The sequence below is a fragment of the Chanodichthys erythropterus genome, chromosome 15 (genome assembly GCF_024489055.1).
Source record: "Chanodichthys erythropterus isolate Z2021 chromosome 15, ASM2448905v1, whole genome shotgun sequence".
NCBI classification, from domain to species: Eukaryota; Metazoa; Chordata; class Actinopteri; order Cypriniformes; family Xenocyprididae; genus Chanodichthys; species Chanodichthys erythropterus.
Window position 1 is genome coordinate 23,960,752 of NC_090235.1, and position 17,154 is coordinate 23,977,905.

General features: G+C 36.2%; 1 protein-coding gene across 4 annotated transcripts in view; it reads left to right on the forward strand.

Moving 5' to 3' along the window:
- The window catches only part of csmd2 (CUB and Sushi multiple domains 2), a 343,711-nt gene that overhangs the window by 223,096 nt on the left and 103,461 nt on the right, over positions 1–17,154 (forward strand). For all 4 annotated transcript variants that reach the window (XM_067411157.1, XM_067411158.1, XM_067411159.1 and 1 more), the window contains exons 13-24: positions 4,051–4,233; positions 5,648–5,974; positions 7,346–7,540; positions 8,114–8,252; positions 9,655–9,842; positions 12,031–12,219; positions 12,521–12,637; positions 14,425–14,640; positions 14,729–14,917; positions 16,110–16,279; positions 16,373–16,529; positions 16,787–16,978. In XM_067411157.1, coding sequence (XP_067267258.1) covers positions 4,051–4,233; positions 5,648–5,974; positions 7,346–7,540; positions 8,114–8,252; positions 9,655–9,842; positions 12,031–12,219; positions 12,521–12,637; positions 14,425–14,640; positions 14,729–14,917; positions 16,110–16,279; positions 16,373–16,529; positions 16,787–16,978 — 2,262 coding nt within the window. The remainder of the gene's footprint in view (positions 1–4,050; positions 4,234–5,647; positions 5,975–7,345; positions 7,541–8,113; positions 8,253–9,654; positions 9,843–12,030; positions 12,220–12,520; positions 12,638–14,424; positions 14,641–14,728; positions 14,918–16,109; positions 16,280–16,372; positions 16,530–16,786; positions 16,979–17,154) is intronic.

The following is a 17,154-nucleotide window of genomic DNA, read 5'->3' on the forward strand; positions in this document are numbered from 1 at the left end:
TTAATACAATTACATATTTGTTTTATTTCCATATTAATTAAGATTTAACGTAATACTTATTCTGTCAGTGGTTGACAAAAATATATTTACATTTACACATGGTTACACCAAGGTAAGAGGAAAGACTTTAATGAATGCATATTTTCAGTTTAGTTTTAATTCAGTGTTTTGATTCATAATCTGAATTATGTGAGAGAGGCGAGCTCTGTTGCATGTCCTGTATGTTTATATAGCCTATATTATACATATATACAAATATGAAATAGCTGACAATGGCAGGAATGCTTACTTCATCTTCTTGGCAACAGTCTGCAAAGAAGTTAGATTACGTCATATTCAGGCATGTCAGCATGTTACCTTGCTCTGAGGCTAATGGACATCTGAGCATGATTGACACTCCATTCAGAACAGAGCATCATAACTCATGACAAACGTCCTGTTATAGTTAAATATGTATTTACGATCTGATCTCAGCCATAAAAAAACAAAAATGACACACAGAAAGCAGGCATGCCAGGGGCATATCCTCTTCTGCTCTACCACTAGAGGATTTACATGTTTAAAATGTCTTTCACTTTAAATTCTTATCTTCTCACTCGTTTTTGTTTTGCTACGCATCTTCTGCATTTATATAACTCATAGCTGGAGCTCCAAAGAGAAGTTGAACCATATAAATGTGCATATAAATGTTTCCAAAAATACAGTAAAAGCAGTAATATTGTGAAATAGTATTTCAATGTTTTCTCTTTAAATATATTTTAAAGTCTAATTTATTCCTGTGATGGCAAAGCTGAATTTTCAGCATCATTACTCCAGTCTTCAGTGTCACATGATCCTTCAAAAATCATTCCAATATGATGATTTGGTGCTCAAGAAACATTTCTTATTATTATCAATGTTGAAAACAGTTGAAAACCGTTTAATATTTTATATATGCACTTGCAGATCCGCATCACAGCTTGTATTTTATGCTATCATATCAGTGTGGTTCTGCCCTGTAAATGTTTCTGGAGTGCATTTTGAGGATTTGAATTGTTATACATGCTGAGATGTGGCTGAATACAAAAGGAGCATAGCCTATTTGCCGACCACAGGTGCAGGTGAATTCTTATCTTGTATGATGTGTAAAGATGAATGGATTTATTTGCACTCATGCCTTCCTGAATTATTAGTAATCCTTCATTAGGAAGTCAATGACTTCCATCTGTGTTCTCAGAGTTTTAAAAAAAAATAATACAAAAAAATAAAATCTAAGTGACAGATGAATAAATCATAGGAAATTTGAAATGGGTAAATAACAAATGCCGCCCCTTATGAAAGTGCACATGTCAGCTCTCATAGACAGTTTGTTTGTCACCAAGCAGAAGACAGCTGTAACAAAGTGTTAGCTGGGACACTTAAGGAATCACGCATACAAACATTCCCACAGGGTTGACTTGCTACATGTAACATTTGTCAGCTCAGGAGACACTTTCACAATCCTGTTGCCCTAACTGGTTGATATGGCCAGAAGTAAACTCAGGGTGTAATTCCCAAGATACAGGATAGAGATTCAGTCCAGGTAGAGACCTGTCACGTGTCTGAAATCAGAAAAATGCTGCTTTTTCAGACAGTTTGTAGAGGTGGGAAGCATCAATTCACATCTGAATGTTTATACATTAACATCTTTGATCTACACAAAAAAAGGTTCAATTTGGTTCTATATAGAATTCTAGGGTTGACTCAATTCTAAAGAACCCTTTCTGCCAAAAAGGTTCTATAAAAAATGATTAGATATGCATAATACTTTCATGTTTAAAGGGTTATGTCAATTTTGTCTAGTGATAAAGTATGTTTACACACTGCATAATTAATAAAATGTAATTAAAATTAAAAATTAATTAAAACAAAATTAATTCAAACTAAATCCATAAGATGATCCCATGGTATCTGAAGTGTCTGACAGAACCCTTTTCTTCTAAGAGTGGAGGAATCAGTGTCATGCTTTTTTAAAGCTTTTTTTGCATGTGCTATGCATTTTAATCTTTATTAGAGCTCTAGAGTTGAACCTTAGTAACATGCTAACAGCAAACTCTAAAGTCAGTAGTGCATTTGAGGTGTTTCCCATGTTTTAAACATTTTTATTAATAGCTATTGTTTAAGCTACCAAAAAAGTATAGTACTCAGCTCCATTTTTGTACCATGTCTACATCAAACCAGCAGAAATCCACAGTTTTCCATAATCAGAACCAAAAATGTGAAAAAAGTTCAGTCTAGGTATCTCACGAGATTTCTTGTTCGCATGTAGCACTCTCTCTGTCTCTGTCTCTCAGTAGTAGCGTCTTTCTTTCGCTTTGGCCTTGTGATTCTAAATGAGCCCTGGCATATTGAGACAGGTGAGGGTATAAGGGAACAGAGTGGGAAAAAAAGGCAATTCATTAGGAGAGCAAGCCATTCACAGATGCCATTGGGGCAGCAATGAAGGCATGAATATGCTTTGCTGTCAGATGGTATAAATAGTATAAGGCTTATATATAGCATGTAAGTGTGTGTGTGTGATTTAATGCATCCTTGCTGAAAAAATGTTTGAACGGTATATCTGGGGACAGTAAAAAAAAAATTATATTTTTTTTTTCTCAAATAAATTAATAGGACACATTAAATTTATCAAAATGTTTTTGATAGATTTATAGATTTATATTTTAAATAAACTTTCTATTCATCAAAGAATCCTGAAAAAAGTATCACTGTTTCCAATATAAAATATTAAGCAGCACAACTTTTTAACATTGATAATAACAAGAAATGTTTCTTGAGCACCAAATCGACATATTAGAATGATTTATAAAGGATCATGTGACACTGAAGACTTATGATTCTAAAATAATGATGCCGAAAATTCAGCTTTGCCATCACAGGAATAAATTACTTTAAAATGTTAAATTAGAAAAAAAAAAAAAATGATGATAAATTCATTAAGTAAAAATAATAATAATAATAATAATAATAATAAATCCAAGATGGCAGATGAGGTGCCAAATATTTGTGTATGCTATGTATTTGTATGCTTATTATTTGCTGTAGAGTGAGATGATTTACTGTAAAGAGAGATGAGAAAGTAACGCAATGAATAAACAACTAAATAATTTGTCCTGTAAAAAAGTCCTGTAAATGGTCATCCTGGTATACAGAGATATTAACCTTAAAAGTAACCTTTCTTTCCCATTACAGAACCTTGATGGAAACTTAAAGGTACAATTTGTGATATTTTATTTCTGCTAGAGGTCGCTAGAAGCCTATTCAAAACAAAGGCGTAGTTTGATGACGCCAAGTTTTAGAGCGGAAACTTGGGACATGTGGTCTCCATCTCAACGGACGGTGCAAAAGAATAGGGATTGGAGTCTGGAAGAACTCATGTTCGTGGATGCGATTATTAACGTTACTGTAGTATGAAGCAGAGCAGGACCGAGTGTTGCGGGAGCTGAAGGAGGAGCTGGAGCGATTGATCAACACACGCCTCACGAGCAGCGGGACTTTTATTATGACACAGTCGCTGGCGCCGCTTCCGCTTTTCCGGTCATGAGTTTACGGGAGCTGTCCTTGACGACAGAACCAGCGGCAGATGGTAAACAGTAAATATGTTCCATAGATAAGTAACACAATCCACCATAAAACGTGCAAGAATTAAATAAGGAACTGCTTGAAGCAAGCTGGTGGTTTGCTGGACGCTAGACTCTACTTCCGCATTTGTCCACGACACTATTGTCATGTGGTTTCTACGTCAGTAAAGGCGGTAACAAAGGGTAACTGACGTCATTGACAGGCGACTGCACTGCCCCGTGTCACGGTTTAGAATGGGAATTTTCTCATGATTTACAAGTAGTTGAAAACATTAGAGATATTGTTAGTAATCAGCTGGACAAAATATATAACACTAGCCTAGTGTTTTTTGGATATTTTACTGCAAAACTTTTACATATTGTACCTTTAATTTTGCAAAAAAAAAAAAAAAAAAAAGGATCCTGTCCAAAGGTATAATCTATTTTTTTTTTTTTTTACTTCTTCTTCCAGAAATTGACCAGGGTGGGTGTGGAGACCCTGGAATTCCAGCCTATGGCAAGAGGGAAGGCACAGGCTTCCGACATGGAGACAAACTATATTTTGAATGCCTTCCAGCCTTTGAGTTGGTGGGAAAAAAGAACATTACCTGCCAGAAAAATAATCAATGGTCAGCCAAGAAGCCAAGCTGTGTGTGTAAGTGACAGACCTTATCCAAAAAAATACATTCCACACCTACATGATCACACTTGGGAAGATGCACCATTATTACTGTCTGAGGACGTCAGAAAGTGAATCTAATTGCAGTGTCTTTAGTACAGTATGTCCCCGCCAATGCTTCCTCTCAGTGGCTAAGCCATTAAATCATTAACTATGACTCAAGTTTAAGCCAAAGCGACAGTTCATTTAATGCATTTAGTTGCCTTATTTAGTGTATCAGGGTCTTATAATGAAGTTAGTGGATTTAACTGAACTGAAGAAAGCTTATTTGAAAGTAGGTAAATCATTTGTAAAAATGCAGGCAGTTGATGTTCTTGTTTGCTTCCGCTAAGTATAGAGAAAGTTGTTTGTGGCATTTAAATGCTTGAATTGAGTGTCACAGCCTACAATGTTATTTGGCAGTTAATGCATGTCCAACTTGTTTTGATATTATTGTTCTTTCTCCATTATTTGGATTCCTGTATACCATCAATTTGCCTCAGACTGTAGTCATTTGTCACTATAATGGCTACCATCTTATTACATCAATGGAAATGCAGTTGACTCACAACTTTATTTTCTGCTATTTTATGACATTATTATTAGCTCAGACTGCAAAGTCATTCATATGAGGTGGAACCGTAACGATCTGTCTTCAGTCCACCACCGAGCTCATTTTCATTCTCCCCATGGCTATTTAGTGATGCTTATTGCCCTCATCTTTGTCCCAAGTCCTGAAAATGAGTTAATGCCTGCAAATAATCCCAGCAGATAAACACTCTTTTTCCCTGCAACATCTTCAGTCATTATCTTCTGTAATAGGCATGATCACAATATGCTAACAAAGGCATCATACACTTAATATTTATTTTATTTACTTTTATTATTTTATCCACTCACTTGGTGCACTTTGCAGGCTAGAAAAACACTGTAGTTCTTTATGAAGGTAGTCCCTGTTAGTTTAGTGTTTATATACGGGTGGGGATTTCAGTGTAGTCTTCCATTGGTCAGACAAACAGAGTCCCACCCCAAACACACGCCATTGGTTGAGCCAATAAAGCTGTGTCAGGTTGCTTACAAATGGCTTACCAAATCACCTTTAGGACAAACTAATAACAAAAAAACGAGAGTGAACGTTTCATAAAATGTCTGTTCTCAAGGTCTGAGGGGTCTTATATCTGGAAGTTTTTGTTAAATGTCCTGCTATCGCAGCTTGCACATCCTCTAAGCTGTAGTTTTTCCTCTCCTGTCTCACTGTGTTGTTTAAGCAACAACAAATGACCTCCCTATGCAATGTGAATTGATTTTAGCTTCAGTGGCAGTTTTAATCTCCTGTTCGCCTCGCAGCTTGACGCACGACGCCTCCTGTGTTTAACAGTTGCTTTGTTTTATCTCTTTGTCCCTTTCTCAGTTTCATGTTTCTTCAACTTCACAACTCCATCTGGGGTCCTGCTATCACCAAACTACCCTCAAGAGTATGGCAACAACATGCACTGTGTGTGGTTGATCATCGCCAAACCTGAAAGCCGCATCAACTTGGCCTTTAACGACCTGAGCATGGAGAAACAGTTTGACTTCCTGTCCATTAAAGATGGCGGCAAGGCAGAGTCGCCAATTCTTGGCACCTTTTCTGGAGATGTGCTGCCCTCACCCATCACTACCAGCGGCCACGTGGCCCGACTGGAATTTCTGACTGATCATACGTATACAGACCGTGGCTTCAACATCACTTTCACCAGTACGTTTTAAAGACAGCTCTATATTTGTGACTTTTTTTCTTTTTTTGTGGTAAAAATAAATCATTTATTCAAGTTATTTCGGGCAAACCTGTTCATACTTGATTATGTCTAACATCACATTGAAGTTGGAGACCAAAAAATCATTTTAAGATGTATAATAGATAATAGCGTTTAGATGTTTTGTCAGTGGTAGCATGCACTAAATTTTAAAAGTTTCTGGAAGTTAGAAGAGTTTAGAAGTTGTTTTACTTTATGAGATGGATTAAGAAAGTTTTATTTCCCTCTAGGGAGAACTGTCTGTATATTGCAACTGAATATCTGTCGTCCTTCAGTAATCACTATTCACGGGGCATAGCGTATGGCAGCAGAGTTGATAGATTCTTGAGTATCCATGTGAGGAAGAACAACAAGAGCCACAGATTTAATTAGAATTTATTTCCAAATGCATATATAATTAAATAAAGCCACAGTTAATTGAAGCTGTCGGGAGGTGATCCCACATGGTTTGACTCCCCATGTGCTGTGTTTTTGGGGGAGTGGGAGGGATGCTCCAATTATTCATGTTAATTAAGGAGATGACAAACTCCATCGAAGGGCTTGTTGGCACTTGATGGTGATGGATTACACACACAATCTTGGTTTGAGATCCTTCTTGAGTCAACGAGTTAATCACGAAGAAGGAATTCATGCCCATCGCCTGACTGGAAACACAATAAGAGGATAAGTTAGTTTTACATTTAGCATTAAGGTAGATTTACATTGATAGTGTCTATGACAATGACATTGTCAGTTGATGACAGTCGGATGCCTTTGGCAGATTTTTTATCCAAAAGGATGCATTTTTTTTAAATTTTTTTTTATTGAATCAAACCTTTGACCTTGGTGGTGTTAGAGCCACACTGTAGCAGGAATGAACAGATTTGCTGGAGAGATTTTGTCTGCTGGTAATACATCTTCTCTGAAGTCCTATCGATGGGTACTGAGTAGCTCCAAGCTTTCCACTGAAGCAAGAAACTTGGGGAGGCACATAAATCAATATTTTGTTCTAACTAAAATGAATTAGTGTAGTTATACAGCTGAAACGATGAGCCGCGAAGTTTTCAGTTCAGTGGGTATATTGAGAACGCCCTCTTTAATTTATATGGGGTCTTGTAAAAGTTGTCCATTCATGAAAACGAACTGTTTTTAACAAAATGTGTATAGGCAGTGGACAGGGATACAAAAAAGAGACTATACCTTAAATGTTCTAGTTAAATACAGTAAACCAAACTGTTTTTTGCTGTGCCTAGCTTTTTGCCCATTTACGTAGGTCAAAGTTATGTATGTAGTTCTCTTATGTATTTCATTGGTTTTTTTTTTCCCCCCTACAGCGTTTCGGCACAACGAATGTCCCGACCCTGGTGTTCCAGTAAACGGAAAGCGCTTTGGTGAGAGTCTACAGCTTGGCAGTTCCATCTCTTTCCTGTGTGAGGAGGGGTTCATGAAGACCCACGGATCTCAGACTATCTCCTGCATTCTCAAAGATGGGAATGTTGTGTGGGACAATGCTGTGCCACGTTGTGAAGGTCTGTCTTCTCTCTAATAAATAAGCACATTTCATAACAAAATGTTGATGTACTTCAGCTCTGTTTGCACTTTACTGAACCCTTCAGAAGTTTATTCAATTTGTTTTTTTTTTTTCATTAAGTTCATTTAGAGACCAACAGAAATGTCAGTGGAACAAAAACTTACAATCTGTATTTTCGGTATGTGCTCAAGATGTATTCTGTCTGAATTCTTAGAAACAAAAATCACATCCTGTCATTTAATGAAATGCACTGTTGTATGCTGCAAATCATTTTATGACATTTATCAAGCGATGCCTTTTATAGATGTCCTTCAGTACACTGAGTCAAGAGATGAGATCATCCGCCTTCCATTGAACACATTCTGCTTCCAGATTTTGCATTTTAGGAAAAACACTAAATGACTTAAATGATTAACCAGACTTATCCACTATCACTAAGCCTAACAAGTTTATTTGTCCTTTTGAATCAACTGAAAATCACAGAAAAAATCCTTTGTTCACGGTCAATTTAGCAAAAAAAAAAAAACAATTCTAAATCTTTTTCTCTGTGTTGTCTTCTCCTGTTCTTTAGCTCCATGTGGTGGAAACCTGAAGGCTTCTAGCGGCATCATTCTGTCCCCAGGCTGGCCTGAGCTTTATAAAGAAGCCCTCAATTGTGAGTGGATCATCGAGGCCCCACCAGGATATCCTATTAAGATCATCTTTGACAAGTACGTACAAGACTTCTCTTTCTCTTTTCTGAACTGCCATGTTGCTCTTAATAAGCCTCCCTGTTTCATTTCGCTTCCTATCTTTCATTCTGTTGGTTATCATCATTTCATAAATAGGTCACTAGTGTACTGCAGATGTTCATTGTAGACTATCCGGCTATTCACTTTCACAGGGATTCATTCAGAATCAATATTAAATTATTAGTTCACTTTAAAATTAAAATTACCCCATGATTTACTCACCCTCAAGCCATCCTAGGTGTATATGACTTTCTTCTTTCAGACGAATACAATCAGAGTTATATTAATGATCACCCTGATGCTCCCAAGCTTTATAATGGCAGTGCACGGAAAACCACCTGTTTGAAGCTCAAAAAAGTGCATCCATTCATTATAAACATACTCCACACGGCTCCGGGGGGTTAATTAAGGTCTTCTGAAGTGAAGCGATGTTTATGTGTAAGAAAAATATACAGATATAGCATGTTATAAAGTAAAATAACTAGCTTCGGCCAGACCGCCTTCCGTATTCAATACGGACATTTATTACTTTATTTATTTATTTATTTATTTTATTTTTTTACTTTACTTTTTAACGTGTTAAATATGGATATTTTTCTTACGTAAACTTCAGAAGGTCTTTATTAACCCCCTAGGGTCATGTGGAGTGTGTTCATGATGGACTGATGAATGCACTTTTTTTCGAGCCTCAAACAGGGGGTTTCTGTGCACTGCCATTATGAAGTTTTGGAGCATCAGGGTGATTAATAATTTAACTCTGATTGTATTCAACTGAAAGAAGAAAGTCATATACACCTAGGATGACTTGAGGGTGAGTAAATCATGGGGTAATTTTTATTTTAAAGTAAACTAATCCTTTAATATCTTTCACCTCCGCCTATATGGAATGACTTTATCCAGAGTCATTACATGCTTGTTGAACATTGAATTAAACAAACCATAGGCATCAAATGCTTCCCTTCACTGCTAAAAGAGCATCAGTTTTGTTTAGTTTTTTGTTTGCTTTTTGCTTTGTTTTGTTTTGGACCCTGAGTCTTCTTCATTTATATGTATGCAGTATAAATGTTTGCATCTTCTAACAATTGTTGTTGTTGAGAAAATGTTTCAGAGGTGACGCTGGCGGGATAGCTGATGTTTTCTGTCTGACTCTGGATACAGTAAGCAGCAGGGCTTTAGTGGACTGCTGCTGCAAGAAACTCAAACAACACATGCCACTTTAGAGTGAGCTGGGTTTTCAGTTTGAATGATGTAGTGTATCTGTTCTGACTCTAATATGTGATATCCTGCAGGAACATAAAAGAGTAGGACTGAGATGAATCCATGAAGTCTCACTTTCTTGTGAAGCTACCATGCTGATGCATAGCATTGTTCTGATCAACAGATTCCGGACAGAGGTTAACTATGATGTTCTTGAGGTACGGGATGGACGTTATCCTTCTTCCCCTCTGATTGGCAGTTACCAGGGTACACAGGTCCCGCAGTTCCTCATCAGCACTTCAAACTTCCTCTACCTGCTCTTCACCACCGACAAGAGCCACTCCGACATTGGCTTCCGCATCCGATATGAAAGTATGATAGTCTTCTATTTTATTTATTATTTGATCTGAAAAGGGCCATGGCATAAATTTCAGGAATTTTGGTAACACATTTGTAATTTAAATTTGCAATTTAAAGTCTGTTCAAGCAATGTTTACCACCTTAGACCTTAAATTGCACTTGCAAAAACCCATGGCTAAAAAAGTTCTGCTACTTTTAGGTTTAAGGGCTACAAATTAAATAGCTTTATTCTATAATTACGCAATGTTATCCAGTAGTCTTTAACACACTTAGTTAGAGAATGCACATGGTAGAATATCACAAAACTATTAATTGCATTGTTCAAACTTAAACACGTGATACTGTAAGTGTAATTTATGTTCACTGTCTTACAATGCTGAGAATTTAGTCAAAGTGTGCTAGTTAGATAAAGCTTGATATTATCTTCTCTTTAATGCATTTCATGGCCACAATTACAAGGATCTGATAGCACTGATACCTGTGAATACAAGCAGCTAAGGCATCATTATAAATAATAGCCACATGCTCTTTACTATGCAGCGATTTTAATCAAGTCCTGTAATTATGATATAATAGGATGGTGATTAAGCTGTGAGATGTTTTCAGTCATGCACAAACACATGACACATGCAACATTACACTGTACACGAGCACATACACACGAGACTGCCGAATTAGCTCTGTCACAGTGTTGTGAACTGAAAGAATGGCTTTTATGCTGTTATGACTCATGTTTGTAACATTTTCTTGTTGTTTCTCTCTAAATCTCAGTTCATCTTAAATTATTGAGTACATCAACTCATGCAGAAAGTGCTGTTGAAGAATTATGCAACTTTAGAATGATTCGAATAAGCACAACAATTCCATAATTTTTTTAGGGGCTTAAAGTTTGGTCAGTATTGATAAGATGATAATCATTTTGTTTTGACAGAGAAGTTAACAAATAAATGGAATATATTAAAATGCTATATAATTTTGTCTAAATAAAGAAAAAGAAAAAGAAAAAAAAAAGAAAAAAAACTAAAAACCAGTCATTTTATATGTGAATTTAGGTGTCACAACATTATAACATGACGTGGATTTTGACATTTGGTAAGATTATATTTAACAGTGAGTTATTAGTATTTTTAAACAATAAGTGAGCTTTAGATGACAGCAAATGTAATCTAAATATAAAAATAGGGGAAATTACCATTCACAGCTACACAAATATGTTATGGAATGGTTTTATAAAGATGTGCACAATGAAGGAGATCCTTTGGAAAACATTTAATCAAATGAAAACACAACCAGAAGAATAAATTACAACCAAAAACAGTCAAACAACATCAATGCAAGACCAAGAACAGACTGAAACTGAGGGCTTAAATACAAAGAAAACAGGGGAGCTAATGAGGCTAATTAATAAGACACAACTGGAAAACAATGAATGATAATTAAGGTGACCATGAATGGTGCGAAGCTGAACAAAAGAACCAATGAAAATCAAATAGAAAGTCCAAAACAAACAGACAGGTGACAATATAATACTGGCTGATATATTTCTGATAAATAAATAAAAATATGGTAACACTTTAAAATGAGGTTTCATTTGTTAACATTAGTTAACTACATTAGTTAACATGAATAATGAAAATTACATCTACATTTATTAATCTTAGTTGATATCAATCTTAACATTTACTAATACATTTTTAAAATCATAAGTTGCATCCATTAACATTAGTTAATGCACTGTGAACTAACATGAATATGATTTTTTTTTTTTAACTAAGTATATCAAAGGATAATAAATACTGTAAAAATATATTGCTCATTGTTAGCTCATGTTAACTAATGCATTAACTAATGTTAACAAATTAGAACTTACTATAAAGTGTTACCAAAAATATTGACCAATAGCTGTAATATTGGTCTGATAATGTATAAATGTAAGAGGACAATGTCACTGTATAAATGCTAAATTAATAGAAATTAATACTGAATAACTTTTAAGAGATTAGTATTATTTTAATGGCCGATTATTAATTTTTCTATTTCGGTCCACAAACACAACAGTCCCAGACAAGTCAAAATAATAATTTGTATATTAATAATAGTTTATAATGCATTTAGGATAAACTCTCTGACATGAAAATCCACCTGGGTGAATCATCATAGGTTGTTTTCCACATTCATTTTTGTCTATTCTACTCTCAAGCCTTACAACTCCAGTCGGACCATTGCGTTGATCCTGGAATCCCAGTCAACGGTCAGCGCCATGGCAATGATTTTTACGTGGGGGCATTGGTGACGTTTAGTTGCGAAGCAGGATACACCCTCAGTGACCACGAGCCCCTCGAGTGTGAACCCAACTTCCAGTGGAGTCGCCCCCTGCCAAGCTGTGATGGTACGGTCCACTCTTTACTAAAGGACACATTAAGGTACAGGTCATTTATTCAAGCAAAGATATCGCTCCCAGTCTGGAAGGGCCTTTGCGGTTTGAAGCTACCCTTTCCGCTCCCTTCTCCTATTCCACTAGGCTTTGAATATTTAAGGCCATTATTGATTTTTCCCCTTGGGTAATGATAGGAATAATTTGCCTCCATATGTTGATGTCCTTCAGAAGGACACTCCCTGTAATGTTTGTTTTAGCAAGATTGAGCTCATCTTTTTGACAAATAGTCTTTATTTTTTTCTCTTTCCTCTAGCACTATGTGGAGGGTTTATTCAGGGGAACAGCGGCACTATTCTGTCCCCTGGGTTTCCTGACTTCTACCCCCATAACCTCAACTGTACCTGGATGATTGAGACTTCACATGGTAAAGGTGAGATCACTTTTTGTAGATGGTTCTTTCTTTGACAGCAATAGACACACAGTATTCTAAAATGTCACATAAACACTACACTGTAAACCCGAATTAGTTGGCAAAATAAAAATAAAAAATAAAGGTAATCAGTTAAATCATTTTTTTTTTTTTTTTTAAGTTGAGAAATTCAAAGTTTAAGTAAGCAGAACTGGCAGATTTCAATTTTGTACTCATAATTGCTCTTAACTTGAAATTTTTGAGTAAGTTAATTCATACATTAAACTTAAAATTATATATATATATATATATATATATATATATATATATATATATATATATATATATATATATACACACACACACACACACACACTTAACATTAATCTTGCACACACACAAAAAAACATTATATAACACTTAATTTTAGCATTTATTCCCACTTTCAAATGTCATGGCAAAGCATGCTGGGAAATAGAAATTCCAGCCAAGTTTTAGGTAAATTTAAGTTTGTCTAAATTAAAAGAAACAAGTTCATAAAACTTAACACAATGAAATATTTCAGGTTACTTAAAATGTGTCAGTTTCGTGAAATCAAAAGAAAAATAAAGTTCTAAATACTAATAAAATAATAATAATAATTAATTTGATTGAACTAATTTGTTTAATTTGAGTTACTCAAACCAATTCATTATTTTTAGCAGTGTAATATGTTTACATGTCTTTATTGAACACATATTGTAAACAGTACAAGATGGAAAAAGTTTGGATTTAATAACCATGTCACCCTCTTTTGGCATCTACAACCTCATCCAAATGGTTTCTGTAATTGTAGATCAGACCTGAACAACAGAGAGGATGAATTTGCACCGTTTCTCTTTACAAAACTGGTTCTGATGGCATGAATCACTCTCCCATGAGGTCATGCCAAATCATTTCAGTCCAGAAGACACATTTTCTACTTCCATTTTTCCATCTATGATAACAAGTGGTTCAGGACTTGAGGCATCTAAAAACCATGATGGCCCACCATACTTTAATTTTGAAATCTTTTTTTTTGTTTTCCCTAAGCAACTCTGGTTTGATCTGTCCTCTGTGGAACATCCACATGCTCTTGTGGACTTCAAACAAGTGGCTTTGATTCTTCTTCCACTGTTCTTCTTCCAGCGTTTTCTGTATCATAATCACGTTGACTGAAACGTTAGCATGTTCCAGATATTTCTGTAAGTCTGACATTCTAGTATTCTTCTTGCAAGAACGCCCACTCCTAGGAAGAGAAGCTGTAGCTTGTCTTACCGTCAACTGATAAACATCAAGGCTTTTTAGAGATATTTTTCAAACCTTTTCTAGCTTTATGTAAGTCAACAAACCTTCCTCTTTGCCGTTCAGAGACCTCTTTTGTTCGAGATGCAGTTCACATGAGGCAGTGCTTCTTTTGAATAGCAAACTCCAAAATTGAGCATTTCTTTTTTATAGAAAAGAGCGGCTCTGACTAACACCTCCAATCTCATCTCATTGATTGAACAGGTTAGCTGACACCAACTTTTGGAGAAATCATTAGCTTAGGGATTGACATGCTTTTTCCACCTTGCAGTATGAGTGTTTACATGGTGTGTTCAGTACAGAGTTGAAAATGTATCATTGCTTGTGCATTTTGTCTACTGTGATACTTTTTTTGGACTAGGAATCCAGGTAAATCCAAAGGTTTGACATATGTTTTCCTGCAACTGTATGTGGCTGAAGCCTTCATGAACTCTTAAACTTTTGATATATAGCTAGTGTTTTTCTTCTCCTCTCATTCTCCACAGGTGTCCAGTTTACCTTCCACACCTTTCACTTGGAGAGTCCGCACGACCACCTTTTAGTCACAGAAAATGGTAGTTTTTCTCAACCCCTGTGGAGATTGACCGGGTCTACGCTGCCGCCCCCTCTCAGCGCTGGACTCTTTGGCAACTACACCGCTCAGATCCGTTTCCTCTCAGACTTCTCTGTGTCCTATGAGGGCTTTAACATCACTTTCTCAGGTAGAGAGCTTTGTAAAGTCACTCAAACAACATGACATTTATAACAAAAGAAGCTACAAAATATCAATCCTTCTCCTGCTGCTTTCAGAATACGATCTTGAGCCTTGCGAAGATCCCGGCGTCCCCCCCTTCAGCACTCGTAAAGGGCTGCAGTTCGGGGTGGGGGATGCGCTCATCTTCTCCTGTTTTCCGGGGTATCGTCTCGAGGGGCCTGCGAGGGTGGTGTGTCTAGGGGGGCGTCGGCGGGTGTGGAGTTCCCCTCTGCCAAGGTGTGTTGGTAGGTGGTCACATGCTTTTCATTTTGCTTTGTTCGCAAATTATACAACATGTTTCCCCTCATGTTCTTAGAGATGCATGCTTACGCACAAAAACACATTTCAGAGTGCACTAAAACTACATATCTCAAAGTAAATGGCTAAAGCAGCCCAATTTCAGAGTTCTGCTGGATGCCAGATTCACAGACTCAAGGATATGACTCAAGGAGAATGAGCTCCAACCCCAAATTCTGTCTAATGATTAATCAGCATTAATATAATGGTATATATCTGCATATAAGTATATTGGAGGCCAGACTTCTTCAATATTTTTTTTTTTTTTTTTGCTGGAATAATTTAGATTTTGACATTCAAGTTGAAGTAAGTAGTTAGGTATTATGTGTTTTCTGCTGCAATATCTGGCTTATCCTTGCATCATATTTGTTTACGACTCGTGTGGAACTAGGTCAGCTCATTTCTAAACATATGTTTGTTTTTGTCAATATGCTTGTATTTAAATGTGTGCATTTAAATAAATAACAAATAGTTCATTACTCTTAAGGCCTTTTGGTATACCTAATATTTTTTCTTATCAATTTTAATTAAGAAAAATCATGTTGTTAGTAGTGATGCACAACATATTGATCACATACAGTATCAGTTATTGGCCGAGATTTTATTTTTTATTTACTGGGATATTTAATAGTTAATCTAATGCTCACATAAAATTAATAAAACACTTTTAAAACACTATTTTAATAACACTCTTTAATATAATATTTAGGAAATCTCAAAATTAAAAACTGTTTTTCATATTGTACATTATAATGTTGTGATGACTAAATGACTTGTAGTAATTAAAACATTTAATTTATCAGTTATTGTCCATAATATCACAATAGTTATTAACCCAGAAAAGGTATCGTGTATAATTAGCTTTGCATCTCTAGTCAGTTGTATTTAATTATTTGCATTCGCATCTTATCAGAACAGACCTGAAACCCTTGCAGCATTGTCATTGTCAAAAAGTTTAAATTTCAATTTGTGTGGTTTAATATTCGAGCAGAATTAGGTGCAGAATTTGATTTGCACTCATTCAGAAACACACAATACCCCCTGTCTGCCAGCATGAGTGTATAATGTTTGTGTGTGTTTATACTGAGATCATGGGTAATTCGTCAGAGGTCATTTGACTTCTTACCTCCCTTTCTGCAGCTGAATGCGGATCATCTGTAACTGGGAAACAAGGAGTTTTACTCTCTCCAAACTACCCTGGTTATTACGGTAACAATCATGAGTGTATCTACTCCATCCAAACCCAACCCGGTAAAGGCATCCAGCTCCGAGCACGGGATTTCCGCCTGGACGAGGATGACATGCTTAAGGTGTTTGTGACTTAGTGTGCATTTGTGCTTGTGTGTAATGTTTGTTTGTAAATTCTGCAATGACTGTATGGGTCTGTTTTATGTGTCTTTCAGGTGTATGATGGTAACAGTAACAGTGCTCGACTGCTGGGAATATTCACAGGCACAGAGCTGATAGATGTCACTTTAAACAGCACGTCCAGCACCATGTGGCTAGAGTTCATTAGTAATAGTGACAATACCAGCAAAGGTTTTGAGCTGCACTTCACCAGTGAGTAGCACACTGACATCTGTCAGCAGTACAGTTATAGACAGATAGATAGATTGATAGATTGATTAAACTGGAACTACATTCAGAATTGAGTATTAAGACAGAGCAATGGTATATATACACATTCCTTAAGATTTATATGTAAATTCCCTTTTAAGGGATTTAGGAATTATATATACTTTATATATATACCAGAGGAGAGGTTTTCAAGGACACACTCTTTTCTTTCTTTTTTTTTTTTTTTTTCTTTTTTGCAGGTTTTGAGCTGGTGAAGTGTGAGGACCCAGGTGTGCCTCAGTTTGGTTTTAAACGGGAGGACAAAGGTCACTTCGCAGGCAGCACGGTGTCATATAGCTGTGATCCTGGCTACAGTTTAAAGGGCCCGGAGGTTTTGACATGTCTCAGAGGGGAGAGGAGAGCATGGGACAGCCCCCTCCCACTGTGTGTGGGTAAGACACTAAATACTCACACTCACTGACAATGCCTTCCTCAGTAGAGCCAATTACTGTGTGGATGTCTAGCAGCAAACATAATTGCAAACATAACCATGTGTACTGCCATATCAGATGTTAGGTTTGTTAATTGATAAATATGCTACCTGTCAAGAGTAATCATTTACTGAATG